The 25431-nt window shown below is 44.1% G+C and overlaps 2 protein-coding genes across 2 annotated transcripts in view; both read left to right on the plus strand.

Annotated features, from left to right (window-relative positions):
* The window catches only part of LOC129657331 (epididymis-specific alpha-mannosidase-like), a 52154-nt gene extending 51114 nt beyond the window's left edge, over positions 1 to 1040 (plus strand). Inside the window, 1 exon segment of the mRNA XM_055587533.1 lies at positions 611 to 1040. Coding sequence (XP_055443508.1) covers positions 611 to 708 — 98 coding nt within the window. The 3' untranslated portion in view covers positions 709 to 1040.
* A 20846-nt stretch (positions 1041 to 21886) lies between these two features.
* LOC129658136 (MORF4 family-associated protein 1) lies at positions 21887 to 24112 on the plus strand. The gene is made up of 3 exons (XM_055589168.1): positions 21887 to 22043; positions 22163 to 22596; positions 23099 to 24112. The coding sequence occupies exon 2, from the start codon at positions 22200 to 22202 to the stop codon at positions 22581 to 22583; it is 384 nt and encodes a 127-aa protein (XP_055445143.1). The 5' UTR covers positions 21887 to 22043; positions 22163 to 22199; the 3' UTR covers positions 22584 to 22596; positions 23099 to 24112.
* The last annotated feature ends 1319 nt before the right edge of the window (positions 24113 to 25431 follow it).

Genomic DNA, 25431 nt, shown 5'->3' on the forward strand with positions numbered 1-25431 from the left:
GTAATGGATGGATGAGGAAAGGAACGATGGAAGGAAGGAAAGAAGATAGAAGATGGATTGTTGAGTAGATGGTGAATGGATGGATGATTAAATGATGAATGTTTCAATGGATAGATTGATGCATGGATGGAAGGATGGATGGATGAGCATGTTTCAACCCAAGGAGGAAGCCTAAATCCCAGGGTGTGACCCCTCAGTGGAGTCCACTGAGATCAAGGGCAGGGCCCACTAATGGCCTCACTGATAAAGCTCTTAGGAATTGAGTTCCACACCCTATGGGAATAGGAGGCCAAGAGGGACCAGGGCCCCCTCGTGGCCTCAGTGAGAAGGCTCTTATGTACATATATGGGGCCACAACCCATGGAGATATGAGCCAAGTGGGGCCAGGACCCCCTGTACATGCCTTCACTGTGCTGTCCCTCAGAGGAGGCCAGAAATGAGAGGCCCCCCGGCAGTGAAGTCCTGTTGAGAGGGGTCAGCTGAGGGCTGTAACCACAGTGGGAGCCACAGATGCAGCAGGAGCTCTGTTGCCAGGGGGATGCTGGGAGGAGGGGCCCTGGGGAAGCAGGTGGTCCAGGGGCCATGCTGAACTGACTCTCTCTGCTCCCAGGAAATTCCAGTCGGCCCTCGCCACCGCCAAGAGGCCCTGAGGTCACCATCTACCCGAAGGAGATCCGGACATTCTTCATTCACTTTCAAGAGCAGTGAGCCCTTGGGAGATTCTTGGTCCCAGGACACAGGAAAGCAGCCTACAGGGATGAGGGGAAAGCTGCCAATCTGGAGGGCTAACGGCAGGAAATGGACGGATGGGGGGTGTTCTGACTTCTTAAATAAAATTGCATTAAGGACCTGTGTCTTCCCCTGCCCACTGGAGCCAGCCCTCTCTCTCCTCTCCTATCACAGACAGTAGCTTCACACACACTCACACTCCTGCTTCACTTGCAAGAATCAAAGCCAGGAAGTTCTCCCAAAGACAGAAAGAAATAATCCCCAGTGATACCAAAATGTCTGCAGCCTTGCCAGATCTCAGCAAGTCCACCAGTGTTAACAGTGGCCCTGCTGTGTGACTAGTGACCTGAGGTGCCAGGAGCCAGCATGGTGGGGACAAGAGGACTTCATGGCCCATGGTTTCTGTGTTGGGAAAGCTGTGGAAAGGTTATTCCTGGCTGGAACTGTAGAAACACCTCACAGACACAGCTTGAGGCCCCCTCTTCCTGTAGGGTCCCCCGCATCCTGCACTGGGAAATTTCATCTGCACTCCCTGCAAAAAAGCAATGCAGACAGGAAATCTATCATTGAGCTGGGGCAGACATATTGAGGAGTCCGTTCGGGGTGATGCAGGAACCAGCAGAGGGCCTCTTGTGGTGGCTGCAATGGTCTCTCAGGCTGGATGTCTCTCCCTAAACAGAACAAGGCGAACACAGCAGCTACATGCAGGAAGGTACATCCAGTCTCCTCTTCCAGAGGAGTCTTGAAAAAGTTGGAGGATTGTTGAGAAGAGAGACCACTGGGCACTATCCTCTGGGAGGTGAGGCAGGCAGCTGGGATGGATGCTAAACCAGTTCCAGCATTATGAAGTGTTGGGAAGGGTGCTGTCCATGAGCACTCATGGAGCTGGCTGAGGTCAAGGGGCCCTCTGATCTTTGGCTGCCTGGACCTGGAATGGCAAGAGGTGGGGTGGCCAAGCAGAGCCTTTGGGAGTCATTCCAAGAAAACCCCCAAAACTCCCATCTGGGCTGTTGGTGGAGCCAGACTCCTGGGTGCAGGGGATGTCAGGATTGTAGGGGGCTCTCAGGAGATATCTAACCAGGTCACTTCTAACAGGACACCTCACCTGGGCCCTTGGAGGAGCACCTGGGGATGACACCAGATCACAGCCCACAGGCTGTCAGGATCTGTGTGCAACAGAGGTCCTCACACAGAGTCTGGGACCAGCCAGGTGTCCCAGATCCTAGAGCTTCTTTGGATCTTAGAAAGAGATAAACAGTACCTGTCCTGTATCACAGAGTGCCCAGCAGTGGATCTAGGACAGCACCCATGAGCACAGGCTGCAAAATGTGTCTCCCCAAAATTTGTATGCCGAAGTCCTAACCCCTAGCACCTCAGAATGTGGTTATACTTGGAGATATGGTCTTTAAAGAGGCAATTAACATAAAAGAAGTTATCTTGTTGTTTTGTTGTTCAGTTGCTAAATTATGTCCAACTCTTTGCGACCCCATGGACTGCAGCACTCCAGGTCTCCTTGTCCTTCACCATCTCCCGGAGTTTGCCCAAGTTCATGTCCATTGAATCGGTGATGCCGTCCAATCATCTCATCCTCTGCCACCCTTTCTCCTTTTCCTTCAATCTTTCCCAGCATCAGGGTTTTGTCCAATGAGTCAGCTCTTTCAGTGAGATATTAGGGTGGGTCCCAATCCAGGCTGACTGGTGTCCTTGTGAGAAGAGGAGACTGGGACACAGATGCACAGAGGGATGACCGTGTGAGGACACAGTGAAAAGATGGCCGTCTACACATCCAGGAGAGAGGCCTCAGAAGGAAACCAACTCTGTCCACATCTTGGTCTTGGACTTCCAGCCTCCAGAACTGTGAGATAACAAAATTATATTCACTGGCCCACCCAGTCCCTGTTACTTTGTTATGTTGACCCTGGCAACGTCTCATGAACATTTACACAGTAAGGATATGATATACACAGGAAGTAGCATGAATAAGTGCTACAAATGCCCTCACATCCGTCAGGCCATGTTTACCAGCAAAGAGGTTAAAAAGCAATGTTTCATTTTCAGAGCTTTTTAGGTTTCAGAACTACAGCTGAGCAGGTATGGAGCACTGTAAATTCATAATCAATTTAGAATAACTGTTAAATCATAAAATGTACTTATTAACCTAAAGTCAATTCTCAGTTTCTACTTATATAAATTTTAGAGGATTTAGTTAACAAATCCCTCCAAGCATCACCAAGGAAGGGCAGACACCAGAGGGACACAGGGGCCTTGAACTTATTCATACCCATGACAAATCTCCAGGGGAAGAGCTGGGAGGGTATTCTGAGCATCAGGCTCTGATGGACCCTGCGGGGAGGGACCCACTAATTGGCTTAGAAAAACGTGCTTGACACATCGTTGAAGGAAAAAGTGAATCCGAGTGTAACCAAAAGCAAAGGTCCACCTGCTCGATGCTCAAAAACCAGTAAAGAAGCAAGGATGGTGGAAAGTAAAATTTGCTTTATTTTGGAGCCCCACAACCAGAGGGGTAGGGGGAGAACAGATGCCTGTCCAAAGGCTGACTCCCTGCCACTGACAATCAGTGGGCAAAAGCTTTTATAGACAGAGGGAAGGGGCTACATGAAGAAACAGCACAGTCAGCTCTGATCATCATCTTGAAATTCATTCATTAGCATCAGCTTGATTGTTTTAAGCACAGTTAATCTTCAGTTCTTGCAGTGGTTTGTTCCCATTTCTTTGAGGCCAGTTCTTGGAACTGTGGCCGCCTATGCCATAGCTACAATCTGGTCAGGTAGTTACCTTCTTCCACCCGGTGGGGGTTTTAGTATCTATGAGAAAGCTCACAGTATATGGCTCGGAATATAAGTCCTTAAGAAGGAACTAAAGGTCCCTGGCTTTGCTTAATGACAAAACTATAATTCTTTAGTCTTATTGGACTATCTTCATTTGTTTCTGCCTTTTCTCACTTCTGTGATTAAACTTTGGCTGTTTCCACAGACAAAAGGCAAACAGAGGACATGTAGGGAGGGGGACCACAGGGCCTGGCTCCATGATGAGAACACCCTCACATTAGTTTTTTTCAGTTCAGTTCAGTTCGGTCGCTCAGTCGTGTCCGACTCTTTGCAACCCCATGAATCGCAGCACACCAGGCCTCCCTGTCCATCACCAACTCCCAGAGTTCACTCAGACTCACATCCATCGAGTCAGTGATGCCATCCAGCCATCTCATCCTCTGTCATCCCCTTATCCTCCTGCCCGCAATCCCTCCCAATATCAGAGTCTTTTCCAATGAGTCAACTCTTCGTATGAGGTGGCCAAAGTACTGGAGTTTCAGCTTTAGCATCATTCCTTCCAAAGAAATCCCAGGGCTGATCTCCTTCAGAATGGACTGGTTGGATCTCCTTGCAGTCCAAGGGACTCTCAAGAGTCTTCTCCAACACCACAGTTCAAAAGCATCAATTCTTCGGCGCTCAGCTTTCTTCACAGTCCAACTCTTACATCCATACATGACCACTGGAAAAGCCATAGCCTTGACTAGACAGACCTTTGTTGGCAAAGTAATGTCTCTGCTTTTGAATATGCTATCTAGGTTGGTCATAACTTTCCTTCCAAGGAGTAAGCGTCTTTTGTTTTCATGGCTACATCACCATCTGCAGTGACAGAGTACTACAAACTAGGTGGTTTAAAAAAAAAAGAAAAAGAAAAAAGGTAATTTATTCTATCACAGTTCTGGAGGCCAGGAGTCTGAAATTATGGTGTCCACAGGGCCAGATTCTCTGAGGCTCATGGGAAAGGTTGTTTCTCACCAATTCCAGCTTCTGGTGACTCCCAGCAATTCTTACGTCACTTCCCATTCTTCCATCACTTCCCATTCTTCCGTCACTTCCCATTCTTCCCCTGTTTTCACATAGCCATCTTCCCTTTGTGCGCCCCACCCCCTTCTTTTAAGGACATAAAAGCAGTCATATTGAATTAGGGCCCCGCCCTGTGCCATCATGGCCTCATTTTAACTCGATTACATTCGCAAAGATTCTATTCCCAGATAAGGTGCTGTTCACATACACAGAGCATTAGAGCTTCAGCAAATCTCTGGGACAATACAATTCAACGGACTGCAACCCTACGTGGTATAATTTGTGTCGCTGCGGGTGTGGAGAGATTTCCAAGCTCCAAAATGTTCTGGGAGAGCCTAGTGAAAATTTCCAAGTTGTGCCCAAGACCTATTTTTCAGGAACAGATGGGACTAACAGATCATGGCATTTGCTTTTGAGCAAGTTGTGGCATTGTTTGTGACAGCTGTAAATTGTGAATAACCCAAAGATCTCTTGACAGCCAGATGAAGAAAGTGTGCAGTTGGTCTCAAAGTGTGACCCCAAGACCAGCAGTACCAGCATTGCCTGGGAAGCTGTGAGAAATACAAACCATCAGACCATGATGCTGCGGCAGCTGCTAAGTCGCTTCAGTCGTGTCCGACTCCGTGCGACCCCATAGACAACAGCCCACCAGGCTTCGCCATCCCTGGGATTCTCCAGGCAAGAACACTGGAGTGGATTGCCATTTCCTTCTCCAATGCATGAAGTGAAAAGTGAAAGTGAAGTCGCTCAGTTGTGTCCAACTCTACGCGACCCCATGGACTGCAGCCTACCAAGCTCCTCCGTCCATGATTTTCCAGGCAAGAGTACTGGAGTGGGGTGCCATCGCCTTCTCCGCCATCAGACCCTACCCCAGATCAAATAAATCCAAAGCTCTAGGGTTTGGGCCCAGAAATATGTGCTTCAACAAATTCTACAGGTTTTTCTGATGCACACTCAAATTTGAGAACTACTGCCAGAGAACACTCCCTACCATGGTGGTGCTAGTGGTAAAGAACTCCTCTGTCAGTGCAGGAGACATAAGAGACTCGAGTTGGATCCTTGAGTCAGGAATATCCCCTGGAAGTGGGCATGGCAACCCAGTCGAGTGTTCTTGTCTGAAGAATCCCGTGGACAGAGGAGCCTTGTGGGCTAGAGTCCAAAGGGTCACAAAGAGTCAGACACAACTGAATCGACTTAGCACACATGCACGCACACACATACCTACCCACGTCAACACAGGTGAGTCTCATATATAAAACTGGTAAAAGAAGCAAGATACAAACAAATAATTATGATTCCACTTATATAAAGTTAAAAAATGGGAGAAAACTATACCATATTATTTATGATTACATTTATAGCTGATAAAACAAAGAAAAGCCAAAATAAACAAATAAATAAATAACCAAAAGTCACAAAAGGGGTTATCTCTAATGGGGAGTGGGAGGGCTGGATTAAGGAGAGATGTCTCATGACTTCCCTGGTGGCCCAGTGGTTGAGAATCCACCTGCCAGTGCAGGGGATATGAGTTCAATCCTTGATCCAGGAAGATCCCACATGCCTCAGAGCAACTAAGCCTGTGCGCCACAATACCTGAAGCCCTCCCATTTTAAAGTCCCCGCTTGGCAACAAGATAAGCCACTGCAATGAGAAGTCTGTGCTGCAAAAAAGAGTGACCCTCGAGGGGGGAGGTCCTAAGATGGCAGAGGAATAGGACGGGGAGACCACTTTCTTCCCCACAAATTCATCCAAAGATCATTTGAACGCTGAGAAAATTCCACAAAGCAACTTCTGAACACCGGCAGAGGACACCAGGCACCCAGAAAGGCAGCCCATTGTCTTCAAAAGGAGATAGGACAAAAGATAAAAGATAAAGAGACAAAGGAGGGAGTCATTAAAGAGGAGAAGTTTCCAAATACCAGGAAATCCTCTCACCAGCGGGTCTGTAGGGAATTTTGGCATCTCAGAGGGCAACATAACTGGGAGGAAAAATTAAAAAAAAAAAAAAAAAAAAGCCCCACACATTATGTGCCTAATGGCAACTCCCAATGGAGAAGTAACCCAGACACTCGCATCCGCCACCAGCAAGCGGGGGCTGAACAAGGAGGTACGGCTGCATTGCTTAGGGAAAGGACCGGGCCTGAATGCCCTGAGGACAATTAAAGAGGTAAGTGATCTGATCTAGACACATCCAGCCAGCTCTAATGAGTGGAAAACTGCAAGGGATAAATTATGAAAGGAACAAAATGCTCTTCCTACCAGATGCTAAACTTGAACTAGGACCAATTTTGAATATACCCATGTTGTTTCCCTCTTACCCTTGAACTTCACACACAGTGGAACTATCATTTAGAAGAGAACAGGAAAATATGGTTTTATTGAGCAAATAATCATTATTTTGATCATTGGCATGGCTTTGAAAAATTCAGCAACATCCAGCAACACTAGCCAGATCTGCTGTCCTCTTTCTATACTTGTTAAATTTCTCATAATAATTTCCACTTCCAATTGCTTTTTAAAATATGTTTTGGAAGTCCATGAATCCTTTGAAAATCTTATGAAATATGGGGGCTCATATAGCAAAATGCACTTATCTACAAAGTAATGAATGCAACTTGAGAAGGCTCCCCAAACCTTGAGGGCCTAGGGTTCCAGAGTAAGTTTATATTGTGACTTACAGTTGATGGTATACAGGGCAACCTAAACTGTGGGATAGCCAGAGAGAGAGAAAAGAAGAGAGAGAACTTTCGCACGAAAAGCTATAAACTAAGGCACTGCCAGGCCTGCTCACAGAACAAAGGGCTGAGCAAATACCAGAGGAGAGCTAGCCAGCTGCGGACCAGCCCTTCCCCTGCTGGAGGCAGAGAGGCAGGCGGCCTACAGCCAGAGCTGGAAAGGGACAATCTCGGCCCCAGAGACGGCATCCTCTACCAAATTGCGAGCAGGCTCCCAGTTGCTAACCAAGTCTTCCTAGGATCCTGGATGGTTGACATCCACCAGGAGGGTTGCAGTCAGAGGTCAGCTCCCCAGAGGAGACATATGGCACACCTGAGACAGCGCTCCTGCTGCGCACCCAGGAAACCGAGCGGCTGTGACCAGGGAGGTGATAAGACACACCACCCCACCTGAGGAGAGTGCGCTCGCCAAGTACCTGGTCACCTGAGCTGCTCGGACCTGGGAAGGGCACAAAACACAGATCCAACCAAGTCTGTGCTTTTGTGGAGTACCCGAGAACCTGAACCTGAGTGGCTTAGACCTGGGAAGTGCATGCAATCCAGGGCCCACTGTAGACAGTTCCCCTGCAGAGCAACCTGGAGCCTGAGCAGTGTTGACTGGGAAAGCACACACACCGTGAGCGGGGGCAAACCCAGTGTGCCCGAGACACTGCGAGCACACTGCGAGCACTCCCCAAACACGCCAGTGACATTTGTTTGCAGTGTTCCTCCCTCCCCACAGCACGACTGAACAAGTGAGCCCAAATAAGTGACCACCTTCACCCCCTTGTGTCAGGGCAGAAATTAGACACTGAAGAGACTTGCAAACAGAAGAAGGCAAAATAAACAAGAGAGAACCGCTTTGGAAGTGACAGGTACAACAGATTAAAACCCTGTAGTTAGCACCAACTACATTGGAAGGGGCCTATAGACCTTGAGAAGTATAAGCTGGAACAAGGAACTATCTGAAACTGAACTGACCTAACACTGCCCACAACAGCTCCAGAGAAATTCCTAGATCTATTTTTACTATTATAATTTTTTGTTTTTAATTTTTTTATTTTTAAGTCCTTTATTACTCCTTTAATTTTCATTTTTATAACCTACTGTTACCTTGCAAGAAAAAAACCTATTTTTAAAGCAAATTTCATATATATTTTTTATAATTTTTGTGATTTTTGTTAATATTGTATTTTTGAGAGTCTAACCTCTAGTCTAGATTTTTAATCTTTGCTTTTTGGTATTTGATATCAATTTTCTACCTTTAAAAATCCAATCTTCAGTACCCATTTTTACCTAGGAATGTGGTTACTGGCTTGATTGCCCTCTCCCCCTTTTGACTCTCCTTTTTCTCCTCTAGGTCACCTCTATCTCCTCCCTCCCCCTTCTCTTCTCTACCCAACTCTGTGAATCTCTTTGGCTATTCCAGGCTGTGGAGAACACTTTGGGAACTGATTATTGGCTAGATCTGTCTCTCTCCTTTTGACCACCCCACTCTTCTCCTCCTGGTCATCTCTATCTCCCACCTCCCTCTTATCTTCTCCATGTAACTCAGCAAACCTTTCTGCATGTCCCTCACTGTGGAGAATCTTTTCACCATTAACCTAGATGTTTTATCATTGGTGCTGTATGGATGGAGAAGTCTTGAGGCTACTGTAAGAATAAGACTGAAAACCAGAGGTAGGAGGCTTAAATCCAAAACTTGAGAACACCAGAGAACTCCTGACTCCAGGGAACATTAATCAATAAGAGCTCATTCAAAAGTCTCCATACCTACACTGAAATGAAGCTTCACCCAAGAGCCAACAAGTTCCAGAGCAAGACACACCACACAAATTCTCCAGCAACACAGGAACATAGCCCTGAGCTTTAATATACAAGCTGCCCAAAGTCACACCAAACCCATAGGCATCTCAAAACTCTCTACTGGACATTTCATTGCACTTCAGAGAGAAGAAATCCAGCTCCACCCACCAGAACACCAACACAAGCTTCTCTAACCAGGAAACTTTGACAAGCCACCCGTCTAACCCCACCCACAGAGAGGAACCTCCACAATAAAGAGGAACCACCAACTGCCAGAATACAGAAAGGTCACCCCATACACAGCAATATAAACAAGATGAAAAGGCAGACAAATACTCAGCAGGTAAAGGAACACAATAAACGCCCACCAAACCCAACAAAAGAGGAGGAGCTAGGAAGTCTACCTGAAAAGAATTCAGAATAATTATAGTAAAAATGACCCAAAATCTTGAAAACGAAATGGAGTTACAGATAAATATCCTAGAGACCAGGATTGAGAAGATGCAATAAATGTTTAACAAGGACCTAGAAGAAATAAAAAAGAGTCAATCAATCATGAATAATGCAATAAATGAGATCAAAAACACTCTGGAGGGAACCAACAGTAGAATAACTGAAGCAAAAGTTAGGATAAGTGAGGTGGAAGACAGAATGGTGGAAATAAATGAAACAGAGAGGAAAAAAGAATTAAAAGAAATGAGGACAATCTCAGAGACCTCTGGGACAATGTCAAATGCCCCAACATTTGAATCATAGGAGTCCTAGAAGAAGAAGACAAAAGAAAGGCCATGAGAAAATACTTGAGGAGATAATAGTTGAAAACTTCCCTAAAATGGGGAAAGAAATAGCCACCCAAGTCCAAGAAACCCAGAGAGTCCCAAACAGGATAAACCCAAGATGAAACACCCCAAGACACATATTAATCAAAGTAACAAAGATCAAACACACACACACAAAATATATATATATATATATATATATATATATATATATATATATATATAAAACAGCAAGGGAAAAACAACAAATAACACACAAGGGGATTCTCATAAGGATAACAGCTGATCTTTCAATAGAAACTCTTCAGGCCAGGAGGGAATGGCAGAACATACTTAAAGTGATGAAAGAGGAAAACCTACAGCCCAGATTACTGTACCCAGCAAGAATCTCATTCAAATATGAAGGAGAAATCAAAAGCTTTACAGACAAGCAAAAGCTGAGAGAATTCAGCACCACCAAACCAGCTCTTCAACAAATGCTAAAGGATCTTCTCTAGACAGGAAACACAGAAAAGATGTATAAACTAGAACCCAAAACAACAAAGTAAATGGCAACAGGATCATACTTATCAATAATTACCTTAAATTAAATGGGTTGAATGCCCCAAATAAAAACAAAAACTGGCTAAACGGATACAAAAACAAGACCCCTATATACACTGTCTACAAGAGACCCACCTCAAAACAAGGGACACATACAGACTGAAAGTGAAGGGCTGGAAAAAGATATTTCACGCAAATGGAGACCAAAAGAAAGCAGGAGGAGCAATACTCATATCAGATAAAATAGACTTTGAAATAAAGGCTATGAAAAGAGACAAAGAAGAACACTGCATAATGATCAAAGGGTCAATCTAGGAAGAAGATATAACAATTATAAATATATATGCACCCAACATAGGAGAACTGCAATATGTAAGGCGAATGCTAACAAGTATTAAAGGGGAAATTAACAGTAACACAATAATACTGGGAGACTTTAATACCCCACTCACATCTATGGATAGATCAACTAAACAGAAAATTAACAAGGAAACACAAACTTTAAACGATACAATGGATCAGTTAGACCTAATTGATATCTACAGGACATTTCACCCCAAAACAATGAATTTCACCTTTTTCTGAAGTGCACACATAACCTTCTCCAGGATAGATCACATCCTGTGCCATAAATCTAGCCTTGGTAAATTAAAAAAAAAAAAAAACGAAATCATTCCAAACATATTTTATGATCACAATGCAGTAAAATTAGATGTCAACTACAGGGGAAAAAAAATATTAAAAATTCCAACATATGAAGGCTAAACAATACGCTTCTCAATAACCAACAAATCACAGAAGAAATCAAAATATGCATAGAAACGAACGAAAATGAAAACACAACAACCCAAAACCTATGGGACTCAGTAAAAACAGAGCTAAGGGGATGGTTCATAGCAGTACAAGCTTACCTAAAAAAAAAAAAAAAAAAAAAAAAAAAAACAAGAAAAAAAGTCAAATAAATAAACCTAACTCTACACCTAAAGCAACTAGAAAAGGAAGAAATTAAGGACCCTAGGGTTAGTAGAAGGAAATAAGTCATTAAAATTAAGGCAGAAATAAATGCAAAAGTAACAAAAGAGACCATAGCAAAAATCAACAAAGCTAAAAGCTGGTTCTTTGAGAAGATAAATGAAATACACAAACCATTAGCCAGGCTCATCAAGAAACAAAGGGAGAAGAATCAAATCAACAAAATTAGAAATGAAAATGGAGAAATCACAACAGACAATACAGAAATATAAAGGATCATAAGAGACTACTATCAGCAACTATATGCCAATAAAATGTACAACTTCGAAGAAATGGACATTCTTAGAAAAGTAAAACTTTCCAAGCTTCCTTGGTGGCTCAGATGGTAAAGCATCTGCCTGCAATGCAGGAGACCCAGCTTCAATCTCTGGGTTGGGAAGATCCCCTGGAGAAGGAAATGGCAACCCCTCCAGCATTCTTGCCTGGAAAATCTCATGGTCAGAGGAGCCTGATAGGTTACAGTCCATGCGGTCGCAAAGAGTCGGACACGACTAAGCGACTTCACTTTTCACTTTCACTTTGCAAAACTAAACCAGGAAGAAATAGAAAATCTTAACAGACCCATCACAAGCATGGAAATCAAAACTGTAATCAGAAATCTTCCAGCAAACAAAAGCCCAGGACCAGACGGCTTCACAGCTGAATTCTACCAAAAATTTAGAGAAGAGCTAACACCTATCCTACTCAAACTCTTCCAGAAAATTATAGAGGAAGGTAAACTGCCAAACTTATTCTATGAGGCCGCCATCACCCTAATACCAAAACCAGACAAAGATGCTACAAAAAAAAGAAAACTACAGGCCACTATCACTGATGAACATAGATGCAAAAATCCTTAACAAAATCCTAGCAAACAGAATCCAACAACATATTAAAAATATTATACATCATGACCAAGTGGGCTTTATCCCAGGGATGCAAGGATTCTTTAATATATGCAGATCAATCAATGTAATACACCACATTAACAAATGGAAGGATAAAAACCATATGATTATCTCAGTAGATGCAGAGAAAGACTTTGACAAAATTCAAAATCCATTTATGGTATTAAAAAAAAAAAAAACCCTCCAGAAAGCAGAAATAGAAGGAACATACTTCAAGATAATAAAAGCTATATATGACAAACCCTCAGCAAACATTATCCTCAATGGTGAAAATTGAAAGCATTTCCCCTAAAGTAAGGAACAAGACAAGGGTGCCCACTCTCACCACTACTACTGGACATAGTTTTGAAAGTTTAAGCCACAGCAATCAGAGAAGAAAAAGAAATAAAAGGAATCCAGATTGTAAAAGAAGTAAAACTCTCACTGTTTGCAGATGACATGATCCTCTACGTAGAAAACCCTAAAGACTCTACCAGAAAATTATTAGAGCTAATCAATGAATATAGTAAAGTTGCAGGATATAAAATTAACACACAGAAATCCCTTGCATTCCTATACACTAACAATGAGAAAACAGAAAGAGAAATTAAGGAAACAATTCCATTCACCATTGCAACGAAAAGAATAAAATACTTAGGAATATATCTACCTAAAGAAACAAAAGATCTGTATATAGAAAACTATAAAACACTGATGAAAGAAATCAAAGATGACACAAATAGATGAAGAAATATACCATGTTCATGGATCAGAAGAATCAATATAGTGAAAATGAGTATACTACCCAAAGCAATCTATAGATTCAATGCAATCCTTATCAAGCTACCAACAGTATTTTTCAGAGAACTAGAACAAATAATTTCACAGTTTGCACCATTTCACACCAGTCAGAATGGCTGCGATCCAAAAGTCTACAAGTAATAAATGCTGGAGAGGGTGTGGAGAAAAGGGAACCCTCTTACACTGTTGGTGGGAATGCAAACTAGTACAGCCACTATGGAGAACAGTGTGGAGATTCCTTAAAAAACTGGAAATAGACATGCCTTATGATCCAGCAATCCCACTGCTGGGCATACACACTGAGAAAACCAGAAGGGAAAGAGACACGAGTACCCCAATGTTCATCGCAGCACTGTTTATAATAGCCAGGACATGGAAGCAACCTAGATGTCCATCAGCAGATGAATGGATAAGAAAGCTGTGGTACATATACACAATGGAGTATTATTCTGCCATTAAAAAGAATACATTTGAATCAGTTCTAATGAGGTGGATGAAACTGGAGCCTATTATACAGAGTGAAGTAAGCCAGAAAGAAAAACACCAATACAGTATACTAACGCATATATATGGAATTTAGAAAGATGGTAACAATAACCCTGTGTACGAGACAGCAAAAGAGACACTGATATATAGAACAGTCTTATGGACTCTGTGGGAGAGGGAGAGGGTGGGAAGATTTGGGAGAATGGCATGGAAACATGTAAAATATCATGTATGAAATGAGTTGCCAGTCCAGGTTCGATGCACGATACTGGATGCTTGGGGCTGGTGCACTGGGACGACCCAGAGGGATGGAATGGGGAGGGAGGAGGGAGGAGGGTTCAGGATGGGGAACACATATATACCTGTGGCGGATTCATTTTGATATTTGGCAAATCTAATACAGTTATGTTAAGTTTAAAAATAAAATAAAATTTAAAAAAAAAAAAAAATTTCACAGTTTGTATGGAAATACAAAAAGAACCTCGAATAGCCAAAGCAATCTTGAGAAAGAAGAATGGAACTGGAGGAACCAACCTGCCTGACTTCAGGCTCTACTACAAAGCTACAGTCATCAGGAGAGTATGTTACTGGCACAAAAACAGAAATATAGATCAATGGAACAAAATAGAAAGCTCAGCAATAAATCCACGCACCTATGAACGCCTTATCTTTGATAAAGGCATCAAGAATATACAATGGAGAAAAGAAAATCTCTTTAACAAGTGGTGCTGGGAAAACTGGCCAACCACTTGTGAAAGAATGAAACTAGAACACTTTCTAAAACCATACACAAAAATAAACTCAAAATGGATTCAAGATCTAAACGTAAGACCAGAAACTATAAAACTCCTAGAGGAAAACATAGGCAAAACACTCTCCGACATAAATCACAGCAGGATCCTCTATGACCCACCTCCCAGAGTAATGGAAACAAACGCAAGAATAAACAAATGAGACCTAATTAAACTTAAAAGCTTTTGCACAATGAAGGAAACTATAAGCAAGGTGAAAAGACAGCCTTCAGAATGGGAAAAAACAATAGCACTTGGGGCTGGTGCACTGGGATGACTCAGAGGGATGGTACGGGGAGGGAGGTGAGAGGGGAGCTCAGGAAGGGGAACACGTGTACACCTGTGGTGGATTCATGTTGATGTATGGCAAAACCAACACAATATTGTAAAGTAAAATAATAATAATAGAGAAATGATAAATGGTTAAAAAAAAGAAATGATGACAATCATGTTTGGTTTTCATCCAACCAAATACAATGTTGATAAAGTGCTTTCAGCAAAAAAAAGAAAAAACAAAATAATAGCAAACGAAGCAACTGACAAAGAATTAAACTTAAAAATATAAAGCAACTCCTGCAGCTCAATTCCAGAAAAATAAACGACCCAATCAAAAAATGTGCCAAAGAACTAAACAGACATTTCTACAAAGAAGACATACAGATGGCTAACACACACATGAAAAGATGCTCAACATCACTCATTTATCAGAGAAATGCAAATTGAAACCACAATGAGGCACCATCTCACACCGGTCAGAATGGCTGCTATCCGAAACTCTACAAACAATAAATGCTGGAGAGGGTATGGAGAAAAGGGAACCCTCTTACACTCTTGGTGGGAATGCAAACTAGTACAGCCACTATGAAGAACAGTATGGAGATTCCTTAAAAAACTGGAAATAGAACTGCCATATGACCCAGCAACCCCATTGCTGGGCATACACACCGAGGAAATCAGAATTGAAAGAGGCACGTGTACCCCCAATGTTCATCGCAGCACTGTTTATAATAGCCAGGACATGGAAGCAACCTAGATGTCCATCAGCAGACGAATGGATAAGAAAACTGTGGTACATAAACACAATGGAATATTACTCAGACATTAAAAAGAATACATTTGAATCAGTTCTAATGAGGTGGATGAAACTGGAGCCTATTGTACAGAGTGAAGTAAGTCAGAAAGAAAAACACCAATACAGTATATTAACACATATATATGGAATTTAGAAAGATGGTAATGATGACCCTGTGAGACAGCAAAAGAGACACAGGTGTATAGAACAGTCTTTTGGACTCTGTGGGAGAAGGCAAGGGTGGGGTGATTTGAGAGAATAGCATTGAAACATGTATATTATCATATGTGAAACAGATTGCCAGTCCAGGTTTGATGCATGAGACAGGGTGCTCAGGGCTAATGCACTGGGATTACCCTGAGGCATGGGATGGGGAGGGAGAGGGGAGGGGGCTTCAGGATAGGGAGCAGATGTACACCCATGGCTGATTCATGTCAATGTATGGCAAAAACTACTACAATATTGTAAAGTAATTAGCCTCCAATTAAAAGAAATTAAAAAAAGAGTGCCCCTGACTTGCCACAACTAGGGAAAGCCTGTGAGCAGCAACGAAGACCCCACTGAGCCAAAAATTAAATAAATGAACAAATAGAAGAGACATCCCAGAATGTCTGGGACTGTTGGCATGATTTCATTTCCTGACCTGGTTGATGGTTACATCCACATGTCCTTTAAAACTTCATATTATAGTAAATATACAAATATATGTAATAAAATAGTCCCTATATAAATATATGACATACATTACATATATAATATTTATGTACATGTCATTGTTGCATAAAAATATTTAAAATGTTTCAAAGTACAAACGTGAAAAAATAATCAATGTCAAAGTGAAAAAAGAAGAAAAATTGTTCAAATTCACACCTTACCTCCAACAGGTTTTCTTACATAACCCAGACCACACAGGCCTAACACAAACCGACTTAAACAAGATGGAGATGCTTTGGTTGTAGCAAAGATGGTCAGCTCTCTACCAAAATCCATTCTTACCCTCCACGGTATAAACTGGGCTTCCGTGGTAGCTCAGCGATAAAGAATCCGCCTGCAATGAAGGAGACCCCGGTTCAATCTCTGGGTCAGGAAGATCCCCTGGAGAAGGGATATACTAGCCAGTACAGCATTCTTGGGCTTCCCTAGTGGCTCAAACATTAAAGAATCTGCCTGCAATGCAGGAGACCTGCGTTCAATCCCTGGGTTGGGAAGATCCCCTGGAAGAGGGCATGGCAACCCATTCCAGTATTAAACAAGATGGAGATGCTTTTGTTGTGGCAAAGACAGTCAGCTCTCTACCAAAATACATTCTTCCCCTCCACACTCCACAGCCAGAGACATTTCCCAGTTTCTGTTTCAACCAAAGGCTGCATCTGAACCTCACCACTGTAATCAGAGAAACCAGTGAGACCTTTGGGGGCCTCCCGGCCCATCCAGCCAGCACGACAATGAAGCTGAAGAAGTGGCTCCAGGCAACACTACAAGAAACAGAAGAAGCAACGAGCGAGCCCTGCCCAGATTCCTGAATCCCAGAATTGTGACAAGTGATCCTTAGAGTTCTAGGCCATTGTATTTTGGAGTCTTTAGAAAGCAGCAATAGATGACTGAAACATACAGTGAAAGTGAAAGTGTTAGTATCTCAGTCATGTCCAACTCTTTGCGACCCCATGGACTGTATCCGGCCAGGCTCCTCTGGCCATAGAATTCTCCAGGCAAGAATACTGGAGTGGGTAGCCATTCCCTTCTTCAGGGTATCTTCCCGATCCAGGGATCAAACCCAGGTCTCCTGCATTACAGGCAGATTCTTTACCATCTGAGCCACAAGACATCTTTTATCAGTGCACGATGTCCTTTTTTTCTCTTTCACACTTTGGAGCTTCAATTATACTTTATTCCTTCATTTTTATACTTTCATTGCATTTCATCACTGGTGTGATTCTCATAAATAACACACACCTGGACTTTAAGTTTGACTCCAAATGCCAAATTCTATCTTTTAAGGAAAGTCAGCATGCTCACTGATTGGACTTTACTTCTTTTCTCTTCTGTTTATATTTTACCATTTTTCTCATTTTGCCTTTCCCCACAGAATAAGTGTCACTGCCCTAAAAACTCTTCTGTGCTGCATCTATTCCTTACCCCAGACTTCACACCCCTGACAGCTAATGCTCTTTTTACTGTCTTCATTGCTTTTTTTTCCAGAATGTCATATAGTTGGAATCACACACTATGTAGCCTTTTCAGATTGGCTTCTTTCACTTTGTGATGTGTAATTGTATTTCCTCCATATACAGTTCATTTCCATTTAGTACTGAATGAGATAATCACGATGGTGTGATCACTCACCTAGAGCCAGACATCCTGGAATGTGAAGTCAACTGGGCCTTACGAAGCATCACTATGAACAAAGCTAGTGGAGGTGATGGAATTCCAGTTGAGCTAATTCAAATCCTAAAAGACGATGCTGTGAAAGTGCTGCATTCAATATGCCAGCAAATTTGGAAAACTCAGCAGTGGCCACAGGACTGGAAAACGTCAGTTTTCATTCCAATCCCAAAGAAAGGCAATGCCAAATAATGTCCAAACTACCGCACAATTGCACTCATCTCACACACTAGTAAAGTAATGCTCAAAATTCTCCAAGCCAGGCTTCCACAATACATGAACCGTGAACTCCCAGATGTTCAAGCTGGTTTTAGAAAAGGCAGAGGAATCAGAGATCAAATTGCCAACATCTGCTGGATCATGGAAAAAGCAAGAGAGCTCCAGAAAACATCTATTTCTGCTTTATTGATTATGCCAAAGCCTTTGATTGTGTGGATCACAAAAAACTGTAGAAAATTCTGAAAGAGATGAGAATACCAGACCACCTGACCTACCTCTTGAGAAACCTACATGCAGGTCAGGAAGCAACAGTTAGAATTGGACATGGAACAACAGACTGGTTGCAAATAGGAAAAGGAGTACGTCAAGGCTATATACTGTCACCCTGTTTATTTAACTTATATGCAGAGTACATCATGAGAAACACTGGGCTGGAAGAAGCACAAGCTGGAATCAAGATTGCTGGGAGAAAATATCAATAACCTCAGATATGCAGATGACACCACCCTTATGGCAAAAAGTGAAGAGGAACTAAAGAGCCTCTTGATGAAGGTGAAAGAGGAGTGAAAAAGTTGGCTTAAAGCTCAACATTCAGAAAACTAAGATCATGGCATCCAGTCCCATCACTTCATGGCAGATAGATGGGGAAATAGTGGAAACAATGTCAGACTTTATTTGGGGGGGCTCCAAAATCACTGCAGACAGTAATTGCAGCCATGTAATTAAAAGACGCTTATTCCTTGGAAGGAAAGTTATGACCAACCTAGACAGCATATTGAAAAGCAGAGACATTACTTTGTCAACAAAGGTCCATCTAGTCAAGGCTATGGTTTTTCCAGTAGTCATGTATGGATGTGAGAGTTGGACTATAAAGAAAGCTGAGCGCCAAAAAATTGATGCTTTTGGAGACAACTCTTGAGAGTCCCTTGGACTGCAAGGAGATCCAACCAGTCCATTCTAAAGGAAATCAGTCCTGAACGTTCATTGGAAGGACTGATGCTGAAGCTGAAACTCCAATCCTTTGGCCACCTGATGCGAAGAGCTGACTCATTTGAGAAGACCCTGATGTTGGGGAAGATTGAGGGCAGGAGGAGAAGGAGACAACAGAGGATGAGTTGGTTGCATGGCATCGCCGACTCGATGGACAGGGGTTTGGGTGAACTCCGGGAGTTGGTGATGGACAGAGGGAGGCCTGGCGTGCTGCAGTTCATGGGGTCGCAAAGAGTCAGACACGACTAAGTGACTGAACTGAACTGAACTGATATGCCATCCTCTGGATATACCACACTTTTCCATCCACCTTTTGAAAGCTACCTTCAGTTCAGTTCAGTCACTCAGTCATGTCCGACTCTTTGTGACCCCATGAATTGCAGCACGCCAGGCCTCCCTGTCCATCACCAACTCCTGGAGTTCACTCAAACTCACGTCCATTGAGTTGGTGATGCCATCCAGCCATCTCATCCTCTGTCATCCCCTTCTCCTCCTGCCCCCAATCCCTCCCAGCATCAGAGTCTTTTCCAATGAGTCTACTCTTTGCATGAGGTGGCCAAAGTACTGGAGTTTCAGCTTTAGCATCATTCCTTCCAAAGAAATCCCAGGACTGATCTCCTTTAGAATGGACTGGTTGGATCTCCTTGCAGTCCAAGGGACTCTCAAGAGTCTTCTCCAACACCACAGTTCAAAAGCACCAATTCTTCAGCACTCAGCTTTCTTCACAGTCCAACTCTCACATCCATACATGACTACTAGAAAAAGCATAGCCTTGATTAGATGGACCTTTGTTGACAAAGTAATGTCTCTGCTCTTGAATATGCTATCTAGGTTGGTCATAACTTTCCTTCCAAGGAGTAAGCATCTTTTAATTGCATGGCTGCAATCACTGTCTGCAGTGATTTTAGAGCCCCAAAAAATAAAGTCTGACACTGTTTCCACTGTTTCATCTATTTCCCATGAAGTGATGGGACCAGATGCCATGGTCTTCGTTTTCTGAATGTTGAGCTTTAAGCCAACTTTTTCACTCTCCTCTTTCACCTTCATCAAGAGGCTTTTTAGTTCCTCTTCACTTTCTGCCATAAGGGTGGTGTCATCTGCATATCTGAGGTTATTGATATTTCTCCCGGCAATCTTGATTCCAGCTTGTGCTTCTTCCAGCCCAGTGTTTCTCATGATGTACTCTGCATGTAAGTTAAATAAGCAGGGTGACAATATACAGCCTTGACGTACTCCTTTTCCTATTGGAACCAGTCTACTCCTTGGAAGGAAAGTTATGACCAACCTAGATAGCATATTCAAAAGCAGAGACATTACTTTGCCAACAAAGGTGCATCTAGTCAAGGCTATGGTTTTTCCTATGGTCATGTATGGATGTGAGAGTTGGACTGTGAAGAAGGCTGAGCGCCGAAGAATTGATGCTTTTGAACTGTGGTGTTGGAGAAGACTCTTGAGAGTCCCTTGGACTGCAAGGAGATCCAACCAGTCCATTCTGAAGGAGATCAGTCCTGGGATTTCTTTGGAAGGAATGATGCTAAAGCTGAAACTCCAGTACTTTGGCCACCTCATGCAAAGAGTTGGCTCATTGGAAAAGACTCTGATGCTGGGAGGGATTGGCGGCAGGAGGAGAAGGGGACGACAGAGAATGAGATGGGTGGATGGCATCACCAACTCGATGGACGTGAGTCTGAGTGAATTCCGGGAGCTGGTGATAGACAAGGAAGCCTGGTGTGCTGGGATTCATGGGGTTGCAGAGTTGGACACGACTGAGCAACTGAACTGTTGTTCCATGTCCAGTTCTAACTGTTGCTTCCTGACCTGCATGTAGGTTTCTCAAGAGGCAGGTCAGGTGGTCTGGTATTCCCATCTCTTTCAGAAATTTCCACAGTTTATTGTGATCCACACAGTCAAAGGCTTTGGCATAGTCAATAAAGCAGAAATAGATGTTTTTCTGGAATTCTCTTGCTGTTTCGATGATACAGCAGATGTTGGCTATCTTGGTCACTTCCAAATTTTAGCAATTATGAATAAAGGGGGCTTCCTGGTGGCTCAGACTGTAAAGAATCAGTCTGCAATGCAGGAGACCGGGTTTCAATCCCTGGGTCAGGAGGATCCCCTGGAGAAGGGAATGGCAACCCACTCCAGTATTCTTGCCTGGAGAATCCATGGACAGAGGAACCTGGCAGGCCACAGTCCAAAGTGAAAGTGAAGTCGCCCAGTCGTGTCCGACTCTTTGGAGTGTTGTCTACCAGGCTCCTCTGTCCATGGGATTTTCCAGGCAAGAATACTGGAAGGGGTTACCATTTCCTTCTCCAGGAGGTCTTCCCAACCCAGGGATTGAACCCGGCTCTCCCGCATTGTAGGCAGACGCTTTACCGTCTGAGCCACCAGGGAGTACAGTCCAAAGGCGGGGGTGGGGGGGTGTCACAAAAGAGTTGGACACGACTTAGGGACTAAACAATAACAACCACACACACACACACACACAAATTCCTTCAGGAGACACACTTTGGACCCAGGCCCAAAGCCAGCGTAGCAGCCGGATGGAGGTTTGGGGATGAAAACGAAGCGAGACAAGAGGGAGTGTTGCCTGCCCCTACATGGGTTGCGGAGGCGAGCGCAGCACGAGGGTAACGGTGGGGAGAAGACGAGAGCCCACGTGCACACTGCGTGGGTTAGCAGCGGCAGGCCGCCAGGGGTGAAGGGGGAGGGAGATAAGGGAGCTCGTGCGTGTGCGTCTGCGCGTGCGTGTGTTACAGAAGGACGCAGCCCGGAGGCGAAGGGGTAGAGAGAGCTTGGGTGTGCGCGCGTGCGGCCGCAGTAAAGCGGGTTGCGTCGCCCTCTACTGACGTGCGCGAGCCCGCAGCTAGTTCCACCAGCGGCGTGACCGTAAAGAGGCACGGCGGTGTCGTGAAAGGGGCCGCAACACGCAGGGCGCTGGTTGACGGCTGAACCTCCATTTTGTCCTCCGCTTCTCTGCTCGTAAGTCGCTCGTCTTCCGTAGCTTCTGTGAGGCGAAAAGTTTAAAAGGGGTGAAAGTTTTAAAGAATATTCTGGAAGTGTGTTGGTAAGCCCCGCGGGTCTCCATTTTCTCTCTGCAGCCGCCTCGCATCCTGTGGTTCGGGTAGAGCGGGGAAGATGCGGCCCTTGGACATCGTGGAGCTGGCGGAGCCGGAGGAGGTGGAGGTGCTGGAGCCCGAGGAGGACTTCGAGCAGTTCCTGCTGCCGGTCATCAACGAGATGCGCGAGGACATCGCAGCACTCTCCCGTGAGCACGGGCGGGCCTACCTGCGGAACCGAAGCAAGCTGTGGGAGATGGACAATATGCTCATCCAGATAAAGACGCAGGTGGAGGCCTCGGAGGAGAGCGCGCTCAACCATCTGCAGAATCCGGACGACGGAGTCGAGGGCCGGGGGACCAAACGCTGCGAGAAGGCGGAGGAGAAGGCCAAGGAGATCGCGAAGATGGCAGAGATGCTGGTGGAGCTGGTGCGGCGGATAGAGAAGAGCGAGTCGTCCTGAAGGAGGGTCGGCGGTAAGGCGGGGGGTGGGGGACAGCACGGGGGTCCCAGCGGTTGCCCGACGGTTGGGTCGGCCTCGGGGACGTTTGTTTACAGGGGATGCCCGGCGGGTGGGAGTTGGCAGAAGAGAATAGAATTCTACTCAAGTTTTTACGTTAGGAGGTGTTAGGGCGCACAAAAATTGTTTACTCTTGAACTGGCAATTAGGGGGAAAGCCGGTTGGTTGGTTTTGACTTAGTAAGTGGTTGAAAGCTAAAATCACGGTCATTAGGATAACTACTAGGGTAATAAACAACGAAAATCACAGTATAGACCATTAGGCAGACGGGGATAGAAATAACAGAATTAGCAGAGAGAAGGCCATTATTGGACGGTCCCAGATTTTGCTGGAAGGAGTCAAATGGCCTCCGGAAGAGATGGTTTCCTGCGAGGCTGAATTTGTAATGTTATTGAGTTGTTTTTTTCCCCACTCCGGATTAACCTGTTGATGATGAGTTTCTCCCACTTTCACTTTAGATTTACAGCCAATGGATTCTGGTCAACTGATGGAGATTGGCTGACACCCTGGAGAAGCTGAAACCAGAGAGCCTTTTGTTTTCTCTTTCTCCCCCCCCCCCCCCTTCTGTCTATACTCTGTTCTCACTTACACTACGTTTCTGCTATGGTCTGTGGTTAATGACCTCAATTTCAGTTTTGACTGTTAAATGTTTTTGTTTGGAGAGGTAACTTTAATTTGGAAAATGCACTCACAAGAGTTAGGGCCTAGATTGTAAGCTCTTAGAGCAGCCACATTTGTTCCTGGGCTTTCCTAAACTTGTTCCTAAGTTTTGAGGTGCTTTGCTCTTTCTTGTGTGACCTGATAGCTCCCTGGAACTTTGGGTCTGTGTGTGACAGATGAGACTCAGAGTTGGGGTTCTCTGGCTCTGAAGGTCCTGAAGGAACTACATTATTTCTGGAAGATGACTCCATGCAGCAATCGCTAAAGAAGCTGAAGAAGGGACCAGACTTCAACTGGGAATGTGACTGGAGCTGATCTGGCTGGGACTGATGAACCAGAAGAAGGCCTGGAGGATGATATTATGTTTGGGGACTTTGATTTCTGTGTGAGACCAAAGGAGGAGAAATGTATTTTGTTCAAAGTTTAAGTTTTATGCGGCACACTGATGTAACCTGTCTGGTCAGCTCGTTTGGAAAAGGTAACTCAGCTTTATGTGACACGGAACCTAAAATAGGACGCAAGCTAGGTCTCCGTATTCTGTGTAATGGTTGTGCTACCCTGATACATTTCAGGGGGTTCTGGACATGAAAGCGATATTTGCAAAGGCCCTTAAGGGTCTGGGGAAGAAAAGCAATGGCTGTTTTGGACCCTAAACTGGACAGGGACTAGGTATCTTCAAGATTCGTAAATTGTCTAGCTGTAAGTTCATTTCAGTAGCAGACCTGACAAGCATTTGAGGTCAAAACCCTACCTTGTGTTTAAAAACAATTTACCATGTTAATAAAAGTATTCATTTGCTTGGAAAGACAAAAGACCTGAAAGATTATTGACTAAGAAGTTTTGTTTCTTTAAGAATGAAATTTAATATTATCATTGCGTACGGTTTTTGAGGCTCTCAGTAAGCCTGGCTCATAAGGAAGTTTCGTTGCTGTGTGTGACTGAAAAAAGTGCAGTTATCACTCTAGAGGGTGGAAGGGGTGGGTTCTAGGACCCCCACCTTCCCACAGGTCCAAATCCAGGGCTACTCAAGGCCCTTGTTAGATGACGGCACAGTCGGCCCTCCAACCCTCAGTACCCACGATTCTGCATCCTGCAGAACTTAGCTGCACTCCAGTCTTCACCTTAAGGTCTAATTCATGGGGAATCCAATTGATGGCAAATAAGAAACAAGAGTAAACCAAGTGTCACAGCCAGATACGGTGCCTTAGAGCACTGAGGGAAGGAAGGTGAGGAAATTACTTCAGAGCAAGTAACTGGTGAACTTGGCCTTGAAGGATGGGTGCGGCGTTGGAAGAGGAGAGAATGAGAACATCCCACACGCAGGGAATAGCATGAGAAAAAGCCAGAGTTCTAGGAATGGGGAAGAGTGGGCATGATGAAAAAAGAACCAGGAAAAAGAGTCACCAAAAAATCTGCATTTGGTACATTTGCCAAAACGAGGACATTAATGCTGTACAGTACTACTAACTAGACTACACTTTATTCTAATTTGACTGGTTTCCCACTAACACTTTTTTCTGTCAGGCTATCACATTGCATTTGGTGATTTATTTTTAAAAGAGATAATATAAATGGCCCAGAATTCAAAAGAAAAGTGACCCTCTCCTTAGCGTCCCAGTTCCCCTCGAAGATGACCATTCACTAGTGTCTTCTATCAGTCAGTTCAGTTCAGTTCACTCACTCAGTCGTGTCTGACTCTGCAGCCCGATGGACAGCAGCATGCCAGGCTTCCCTGTCCATCACCAACCCACAGAGCTTGCTCAAACTCATGTCCATTGAGTCGGTAATGCCATCCAACCATCTTGTCCTGTCGGCCCCTTCTCCTCCTTCAGTGCCTTCTTTCCCAGCATCAGGGTCTTGTGTAGCCTTCCAAATGCGTATGTCTGAACATACACATATATAGCTCTCTCCAACCTTTTTATTTTGCATAAATAGGAACATACTGATCTATGACTGTCCTTTGACTTTTTTTTCCACCTAAAACTATAGTTTGGCAGTTAACCCTAGCCAAACGTCCAGGCCTGCATTCTTTTTTAAAAGACAGATTTTTGTTCACTGAACTATGAAGTCAGAGGTGGTTTCTTACATACCCAGAAGTTTGAGACTTGTCCTAGATTATTTTCACTCCTTA

This window comes from Bubalus kerabau, chromosome 7 (genome assembly GCF_029407905.1).
Source record: "Bubalus kerabau isolate K-KA32 ecotype Philippines breed swamp buffalo chromosome 7, PCC_UOA_SB_1v2, whole genome shotgun sequence".
Lineage (NCBI taxonomy): Eukaryota > Metazoa > Chordata > Mammalia > Artiodactyla > Bovidae > Bubalus > Bubalus kerabau.